The 10,139-nt window shown below is 39.7% G+C and overlaps 1 protein-coding gene and 1 long non-coding RNA gene across 2 annotated transcripts in view; both read left to right on the forward strand.

Moving 5' to 3' along the window:
• Nucleotides 1–10,139, forward strand: part of LOC106536904 (collagen alpha-1(XXII) chain) — a gene marked incomplete at both ends in the record, with an annotated part of 25,430 nt that overhangs the window by 13,277 nt on the left and 2,014 nt on the right. The window contains 3 exon segments of the mRNA XM_014034246.1: nucleotides 8,884–8,937; nucleotides 9,113–9,166; nucleotides 9,260–9,313. Of these exon segments, the coding sequence (XP_013889700.1) occupies nucleotides 8,884–8,937; nucleotides 9,113–9,166; nucleotides 9,260–9,313 (162 nt within the window).
• LOC106536905 (uncharacterized) lies at nucleotides 388–4,595 on the forward strand. Its single transcript, XR_001312587.1, has 3 exons — nucleotides 388–747; nucleotides 3,510–3,527; nucleotides 4,244–4,595. It is a non-coding gene; the product is annotated as an uncharacterized LOC106536905 (long non-coding RNA).

Consider the following 10,139-nt stretch of genomic DNA (forward strand, 5'->3'; position numbering starts at 1 on the left):
AGAATCTTTGGGATGTGCTGGAGAAGGTCAGACTCTACCATCATCAATGCAACATCTTGGTGAAGAATTAATGCAACACTGGATGAAGTAAATCTGGTGATTTTGTAGAACCTTATCAAACAATGACACAGAAAATGTGTGCTGTGATCAAAGCTAAAAGTCCAACTAAATATTAGAGTGACCTTTTTTTTGGCCAGACAGTGTACTTATATTGTTTCTACACACATGCTATCTTAAACAGACAATGACCTCAATCGTAGAAAGGTGCACTTGTGGTAATAAATCTGACTTTTTCTACAACCTCATAGGAATGCTTTAAGTGTGAAAGCAGAGGTTTGAAAGAGAGCAGTTCAGAACATAAAAACAGAAACCCTGGATTTAAAAGTACAGTGTGACGGACACTTACATTTACATTTGTTTTCACACCAGAATGTACGCTCTTATTGTGAAGGTTAACTGTGAGGAAAAAGCTGGTTTTGGGGGAGGGAAGTTATTGTGCACTGATTTTGAAGATTCACTTGTTTTTCTTGTTGGAAGTACATCATTATTAAAAAGAGATTCAAATACATTTACATCTCCTTTTGGCTGACTTCCACAACAGTCCTGATTTATGACAGCAAATTATCTCCATACATTTATGTCACAGTTTTCATGTAGATTCTAACGGCAAACTTGTCTTTTTTTTTGTTTGTTTGTTTTTTTTTTTGCTCACTGCTCATCCTCTGCTGACATGGATACTCCTTACAGGTGAGTCCTCTCTTTCTGTTTTATTAAAAGTCTCTCCGGCCTCTTTAACATTTTAAAAATACCTTAGAAGATGATTATACTTTATACAGTATGTTCTACTGAAGGTTCTCAGCTGGTCCAAACCCTGACTTCAATATCTCATCATGAAGCTTTGCTCAGTTTTCACATGTCGCAGTCATGTTCTGAGGGATTCAGTCAAATTTTTTAATATAGTTCATGTGATATTACAAGATGACACGWTCAGAGTATGTGTTGTAAATGATTCGCAGCTACTACCACATCAAATGTTAATTTCGTGCATGTAAAACTGATGAAAAATAATCAWATTTGGATTTGTTGTGGTGGCCTTTTGAACTTCCTTGAGTCCAAATGCCAATCAGTGATAGATTTACATCAAGTGATAACTTTGTGAGTTTCATTACAGTTTGTCAAATAAAAACTGTCAAATAAAATTGAGATATTTGGTAACACACTCAGGCAAAATCATTAATGTCCACTTTTACCATTCAGGTGATGATTCTGTGACAAGGTTCTGTCTAATCTAAAGCAAAAGTGTAGGAGAGATGATGTGATAAGAGCTAATATATATTACAGTAACAACTGAAAACATCTTGTGATTTTCCTGAYTCAGACTGGAGAACAGGAAGACAGGCTGAGTAAAAGAAACCCATTAGCTGATACTGGATGCTGAGTGATACAGAGCAACCAAAGAGTGGAGGTGAAACCAGAGTAGATAAACTGAGTGATGAGATCATTTATTACATCTGCACCTGAAAAACTGACAGGAACTTCTACCAGACTGATTTACAGGAAGGAGCAAAACAAACAAGAGGAGAAGATGAAAATCCAACAATTTGCTGGGAATATGAGYAAATTATTTGATATTCAATTCAGTATAGTTTATTTACATACCGCCAARTACCAACAAATTTTGTCGCAGGTTGCTGTACAAAAACATTTACACAAAATAAAAAATTTACAGTTTGTGAAGTTTTATATCTATGTAGGAAAGTCAGTAGATTGCATTGAATCTCCACTTCGTTACATTGTAAGAGTTAGCTTAAGAAACCCAAGCCACCCTATAACTAACACGCTAACTATAAGATTTATCAAAAAGGAAAGTCTTCAGTCTAATCTTAAAAGTAGACAGAGTGTCAGCCTCACGGACAGAAACTGGAAGTTGGTTCCACAAGAGAGGAGCTTGATAACTGAAAGCTCTGCCTCCCATTCTACTTTTAGAAACTCCAGGAACCACAAGTAAACCTGCAGTCTGAGAGCAACCTTAAAGCTCTGTGGCACACAACCATTCATTAGAGACAGATTAAACAAATCCAATGGGGATTATAATTAGGGGGAACTACCTCTCTGAACAGTCTGGTCAGGATGGTCATAAACATTTGATGTGAACACAGTTCAAGATGTTTGCTACAGCTGATTCAGTTTAGGCCGGCGTCACACTACAAGCAAATCAGGCCGATTTTTGCCCTTCCGACAATCAAGGAAGTCCAGATTATCGTGATGGCTCTAAAGATAATCATAGCAGATATTCCCGCCATGGGTGGTGAGTTAAGAGTGATCTAGTCGGCTCAGAAGGACGTCGGGACCACTCCGACCTCAAATTGGGGATATTCAACATGTTAGATTTTTTGGACGATATCACAGTGTGTGTAGAGTTCACCCAAGCTCTCAGCCTGTGAATGAGACGTGTAGCCAATCAGAAAGTGAGGTGACGTAAACATGGAGGGGATTCCAAAATACAGAACACAAAAAACACTGTCATGACTCAGCAGAAAGTCTGCTGGATGTTAAAAGTCCTGTGGAATTGTTTTTCCTCTGGTAAAAATAGTCCACAAACAATCAACATTGTTTCTTCCTTGTTGCAAATGTTTATTTACTCTGAACTCACGTCTCTCTGGAGGTCACGTGAGATTTTTCCTCGGACATCTAAATTCTCACGAGATTTCAGTAAGTCTCGTGTGATTTAGTATCTGACATCTGAATCGTGAATGAAATATCTTTTCGTGTGTGGTGTGTTGTCTCTTGCTGTGTGACTGTACACCACACACTGTAGGACCAAACCTGGTAGATCCATGATTTATTATCCTCACGTGTGGGCTCTCTTAATCTTTGAAAATCATCCGGCTGTTTTAAAATCTTGTAGTGTGACTCAGCCTTTAGCCAACACAAAAATGACTATTACTCAGTCAGATTTAAATATTGAGGATATTCTCGTATGGTAGTAGCCGAGTCATCCTCCACACACTGTGAGATTTCACACAATATTGCAGGAAATTTATCAAATTGTCTTCAGACAACTTTGACCAAAGTGGCTATAGCAACATTACTTCTTWTCATAAATTGATGTTAGTCTAAAATCCTGGCATTAAAGGCAGTCGAGGCAGATGATCGCCTGTCCTGAGCTTGGTTCTGGTTCTGCTGGAGATTGTTGTGATATGGCAATATATGAATAAACTGAATTGAAACTGAACTGACTTAAAGGCAGTGTGGCATGTGCAATCTAGTTTTATTTAGATTTTAGTCTCACATCAGCCGTGAGTTGTAAAATGGGCTAAATGAAGACTGCAGAGTGCGATAAGTGGATCAGCTGAGGACTACAGAGCATTAATTTATTAACTTTCTGATTGTAATCAAGTTATAACACATTGTAATAAAGAAAATATTTCTAACATTATTAACAACCCTAAACTGTTGTCTGTCCATCCTTCTTTTTGTCTTTCTTTTGCTTTACGCCTGACTAACAGCAAAGATTCTGCAAAACAGTAAGTGTTTTATTCTGTTGGGTTATTGATAGTGCTTCTATCAATGCACATGTTTTCACAGATGGTATCTCAGTGTCTGAATCATTTCACCCACAGAGCTCTAACGATCTATAAAACTGAGGGTTCAACATGTTGTAACAACMCAGAAAACACTAAATTATCAGAGAAGCACTTCACTAAGCTGGGACTAATGGCGACTGGTTGGTGAACAGGAGGGAGTCTTCAACATGTCTCAAAACATTAGTGGCAGTTCTCAGTTTCCTTGTGTGAGTCTCAGAGGCTCGTTAATGTCTCAACCTTGTCTTGAATGATTCTGAATTTTGTTGTGAGCATCTCCAACCCATCTCAAGAGAACTGGAGCTGTTTTTGACACTTGCACAGAGCTCTTTCTGTGACAGAAAACATCCTGTCTAATGGTGTTTATATAAGATGACAAAGACACTTTATGATGATAAAAAATGACCAGTTTTGTAGGGGTAGCCATTGCCCACTGTCTGTTACAAGGTACATGTGCTATATGTTCCCCTGATTCCCATGCACCCCCCAGTACACCCACCCCTGTGTTCCCTGGTACAAAGCCTTCACTGTAATTCAGTATTTTTATATTTTCATTTGTTAAAAACAGCTTAGCTCAGTTTTTAAACCCCAGTTTCAGGTTCAACCCTCTGTAATAGAATATTGTGTTTATAACCTGTTCTTTTCTTCTCCTCCCACAGTGAAGCAGCCCCCAACTATAATTAAACAATCAGTGAAGGACTATATCGTCGACCCCAGAGATAACATCATCATTGAGTGTGAGGCCAAGGGCAACCCAGTGCCAACGTAAGCAGTTTACTCACAGCCCCACACAAAGCTCTCACAACACACTCTCTATCTGCTCTCTGCTTGTTACCAAGAGGAAATACAAAACCAGGTCAGAACCAGCTATCACATCCAACAGGCACAGTTATACAGTAGTTTATATATGTACGTATATAATTATGAAAGTGTTTTTTTTAGCCTTGACACAAATACTGTATAACGATTTTTGATTCACACTTTTAATCCAAGCCTATGGAGCAAACCAGAGTAACCCAGAGAAAACCCATATCTGCACAAAGTGTAAGAAAATTTAGTGTTCGTTAACTGAAATCGAGACGAAACCACAAACATGTTGAATAGATTAAAAAATYAAGAGAAGATGACCAWACAACACCAGTGACTGGAGTGAGRGGTGGTTCAATGCTGTTCGTTCAGTCATGAAACCCATGCTGAATGAAAACCGGAAGTCCCGGTCAATAAATACGTCTCTTTGGTGCCTGGTACGCCAGCTACTGGCCTACGGCTGAATCGCATACACTCAGACAAAAAAAACCTGTACTTATGTTTGATTAACAGTTTTTTATGTGTTGTGATGGTGTTTCGGGCATGTATCAAGACATAATAGTCAAACAATGGATTATAAACGTCAATACTTAAAAAGGAAACCAATGAAAATGGTGTAGTGCTTTTAAAATCAGTATCTAACATGACTAATAAATTTCTTCAAATCCCCCCTGTTCACATGACAATTAATCATGTGAACAAGAGCGTGCAAACTCTGCAAAGGGAGGCCCCAGCTGAGATTTGACCTTGTAGTTGTGTGGTGACAGTGCCAACCAGCTGCTCCACTGTGCAGCCTCCCAGTACAAAGCAGGAAGAAGAAATGACTCTGACCTCTCACTGAAGCAGGCGCAATTAGTAAAACATTCTTCTGCCGTTAGCACAAGTGCAATTGCTTTCAATGGAATTGTTAGCTTTATCACTACATATACATATGTACATATACATATTTACCAAACATATAGTTCTCAAACATAAAAATTCCAAAGGTTCAGGTAATTTTATACCTTCACTAAATCATACTTTTTAATTGAATTCAATTTATTCATAAAGAACTAAGTCAAAACAAATGTCACCTCATGGGCACTGTACAAAAAAAATAAGCAGATTGTGTTGAATCACTTCATCACAGTCTCTCATCCTGAGCAGCACATTGGTGACAGTGGAGAGGAAAATCTCCCTTTTTAACAGGAAGAAACCTACAGCAGAACCAGAACCAGAACCAGGCTCAGGACCGGCTGGGTTTGGGGACAGGAAAGAGACACAGACAAACACAGAAGGTCTGGTCCAGGTGTAATTTCCTCTGGAAGAGAGACAAAGAAATGAGTTATTGATAGAAGTAATTYTAACAAACATGTAGAGGACAGAGACTAAAGACAGCAGCAGAGTGAGGACATGTGGTCAGTTTGTCCTCCAGCAGCTGCTRCAGCAGGGAATGCTCTGTGGGCGGTACGGTGAGGGTTAATTGTTTTTTTTACTTGGTTAACAATGAAATGATGTCATGCACTTTTGTCCTCAGGTGCCTTGTAGGTTCCTGTAGTATTCTTCATCATAATGCCATTATGCATTGTGAGCGTACTGAAAGTGCAAAAAACAAACAACTTCTTGTCTGAGAAAGGATAAATGAAAGCTCCTGCTCTCTAATAAGCATAAAAACTCAGAATGTTACACATCTGATTGGCTCCCACCAGACAAATATCTTGCTGATAATTTGCAGCAGTTAGCCAACTAGCTCGTGTCCTCCTGTTACCTCTCAACAGTCTGTTCATGATTAGGGTCTGGATAATTATTTTTCACCTTCCTCATTTCCTGTATCTGGATCAGCACTATGATCAGGAGACTATGAAATGTTTCCTGAGTGACACACAGTTATGTTTTAAAGGATTTTTCATCTGAAAATTTCAACTCTGAACACTCAGTCTTTACACATGTGCACACATGCATTGCCTACATAAGTATTCATCCCCTTCTACCTATGTTCTACACTTTTATTGCTATTATTATAAATTAATCGTATTGACTAAAAATGTATCTTTTTGACAAAATAAAATCTTCAAATCTCCATCTTCGGTTGCCTGAAATTTCCCTGGGAGGGAGAGAAGTGTGATCCCATGGTTGTTAGAACACATTCTGTAGTTCCTCTGTAAAAATGGGATCCACTACCCCGGTCTGCCACAGGAGTTGTCTTAGTCCTCCATGTGATGTTGAAGACACATGTCAACCATGACAGCTCCACAAAATCCAGAGCCTTCAGTGTCTGAGGGTGGATCTTTTCCACCTTGGCGCCCAGTGACCTCTGCTATGGCAATGGACTCGTCTTCCCCCGAGTCTTRGGACRCTACCTCCTCAAAGGGACATGAAGGGTTGGATTCAGGAGATCTTCAAAGTGTTCCTTCCACCACCCAAGAATGTCCTCAGTCCTGGTCAGCAGTTCCCCACCCAAACCAAGTACAGCCTGGGACAGACAATCCTTTCCATTTGGAGTCACCTTCTCCWTGGTCTCGTTTATTTCCTCCCATGCCCAAGTTTTTGCATCTGCAACCATCAAAATTGTAGTCTTTGTGGTTACCCTGTACTTATCAGATGATTCAGAAGTCCTCCGGCAAAGTCAAGTCCTGAAGGCTGTCTTCTTCAGCTTGCTGGATTCCATCACTGCTGTTGTCCACCAGCGGGTCCTTTGGTTGCCACCACAACAGGGATCGATGACCTTCAGGCCACAGCTCCTGGAACCTGCATCTGCAATGGAGGCCATGAACATGGCCCTTCCAGACTCCATGTCTTCAACATCCCCGTGTGAGACACTGATGTGAGAAACTCTCCTGGAGGCGAGAGGTGAAGATTGCATAGACAGTGGGCTCCGCCAGGCGTTCCCAGTTCACCTTTACTATGGGTTTGGTTTTACCAGGTCTGTCCGGCAGTCTCCCATGCTACTGGATTCAACTCACCACCAGATGGTGAACAGTTGACATTTCTGCTCCTCGGGTCAGATGACACAAATACAAAATCATTGACCTCTGGTCTAAGGTGACCTGGTACCAAGTACAACTATGGACCACTCTATGCTCGAACACAGTGTTTGTTATGGACAACTTGTGCTTAGTACAGAAATCCAATAACAGAACACAATTTGGTTTCAGATCAGGGAGGCCGTCCACCCAACTTTTAAATGTCAAAAGGAAATCCCATTTCTACAAATTAATGCCAATTAGATAAAAACGTACTGTAAAAAAGTGACTGCAGCGATATTCCGCCTCTTTAATTTAACTCAGAGAAAGTGTGACTGAAAACTACAAGTCAGGATAGTTACAAAATAATTACTAAGACCCTAAACATACCAATAATTCTGTTAAATCCATCAACATGAATTGGTAAGAAGATGGGACACGTGTAAAGCAGGTCGTCCTGAGTGAATGTGATGGAGAGGTTGCCTAAACACCAACACATGTGACCTTTCCAAAGGTGTTACAAGCTTTACCAGGTGAGATGGGACAAAGTGAGCCACAACACCAGCTAACCAGGTTCTTCACTGGTCTAAGTTTTATGGGAGAGTGGCAAAGAGAAAACCATTGTTGAAAAACCAAAGTAAATCTTGACTAGAMTTTGACAAACTGAATGTGGAAGACTTCCTGGTCAAATGCTTCTCTGCAGCAGGCTCTGGAAGGCTTGTAGAGATAGACAGTAAAATTAATGCTGTGAAATATAGAAAAAATACTGGAGGACATTTGATGCTGTCTGCAGCAGAACTACAGTATGTTTTACACAATGACAATTCAAGTTAAGTTAATTGACCTGATTTCTTCTGGGATTTCAAGCCTGATCTGTACTTTTCCACAGCTTTGTCTCTGACCTTTTCACATTTCAAAGAGATGAATACTTTTGCYACCCACTGTAACTGCAGTAAAATGTTCCCACATTCAGATGGAGTAACCCCACCACCACACACTGAGTTACATCACTTGGAGCATGACCATTCATAACAGTGGTGCATTGTTCAGAGACAGAGTTCTTCGTCTCACACACACAAACACACACACACACACACACACACACACACACACACACACACNGCTCCTCAGCATGGCTTCATAAAAACACTGCAGGATTTCTCAAACATGATGAATGAGTCAGAGCAAGGCTTTGGACATGTTTTTATGAGAGGATAACATTATAACATGATATAAAACTCTAAAAAGTTGATTTTACATGATATTGACCCTTTAAAACAGAAGTGGAGCAGGAGGAGGTGGATTCTGATTGGCTGTTGTCACTTTTCTGAAAGTTAAATCGAGTAAAGAGGCTCAGCTGATCACCGTGATCGACCTGCAGTTTTTATCGATCAATAATCACTATCATATAACCAACCAGCCCTCAGGAATCCTACAAATGTTTAAGGAAGTGTGTGTATTTTAAAATGAATAAAGTTTGTTTTGACGATCAGTCACAGAAGCTGTGACAAAGGTTCTGTCAGAACTGACAGTTTACTGTGTCCATGCAGGGCCCACCTGGACCATCGGGACCAACAGGGACCCCTGGAGCTGATGGTGCAAAGGTACACCTTACTCTTCAGACTTATCACTTCAACAAAATCAAATTGTTTTTGTCTACTAAGTTTCTGCATTGTTTTTCTTACACGCACACCCTTTGTTTGTGAGGTGTTGAGCTGTACTTTTCTCCTTCAGAAATTATATATAATTCCTTTAATCCTTTATCATTTCTTACCTTAGGGAGTAAAAGGGGATCAAGGACCTCCTGGAAGCCCTGGAGAAAAAGGAGACCTGGTAGATTTAGCGTTATTTGAGTCCTTGCATCCTTTTCTTGTCTCTGCACAGTGTGTGTTGTTTAATAAACAAACATTGTTACCTGTATTACAGGGTCATCAAGGACCCCCTGGTCGCCCGGGTCCTCCTGGATTGATGGGTGCAGCTGTACGTAGCAGTAATATTTTTACTCTTCTGAGGCTTCAAGTTGATTAGACCCAGGACAGCATAATAAACTTTACATGATGAAAACAAAGCAACCATTGCAAACCCAGTCCTTGATTGGAAAAAAAACAGCTAAAATAAAATTAAACAGCCCCCCCCCCCCACACACACACACACACACACACACACACACACACACACACACACACACACACACACACAAATACACACCCACACACATACACAAACACAATGCCAAGAGTGTGCGAAGCAGTAATCAAAGCAAAAGGTGTCTACTTTGAAGAACCTAGAATATACAGTAAAACATATTTTCAGTTGTTTCACACTTTTTTGTTCAGTATTTAATTCCACATGTGTTAYCAGTTTTGATGCCTTCAGTGTGAATCTACAATTTTCATAGCCATGAAAATAAAGACAACTCTGAATGAGAAGGCATGTCCAAACCTTTGGTCTGTACTGTATATCAACACAATTCTTATTCAGGAGCCCAAACTTATAGAATATCAAAAACTTCTGAAAATAGGTCTCGTTTAAACAGTTACCGAAATAAATGTGTGGCTGAATTACGCAAAGTCAAACAACAATATTTTAAAAATCAAATTATTTCAGCCAGTAAGAATCCAAAAATATTATGAGAAAAGATTAAGTCAGTGACAGGTGAAAGTAACAATAAAACYTTTAATAACAATTCACAGATCTCAGTAGATGGACTTCTTGTTTCTGATCATGAATATTTTATTTCTTCAGTAAGGACATCATTACCTGGACAAGCTAATAGTTTAAAGTTATTTAAATATCCTGACACTTC

Source organism: Austrofundulus limnaeus, unplaced genomic scaffold, assembly GCF_001266775.1.
Source record: "Austrofundulus limnaeus strain Quisiro unplaced genomic scaffold, Austrofundulus_limnaeus-1.0 Scaffold2023, whole genome shotgun sequence".
Classification (NCBI taxonomy): Eukaryota; Metazoa; Chordata; class Actinopteri; order Cyprinodontiformes; family Rivulidae; genus Austrofundulus; species Austrofundulus limnaeus.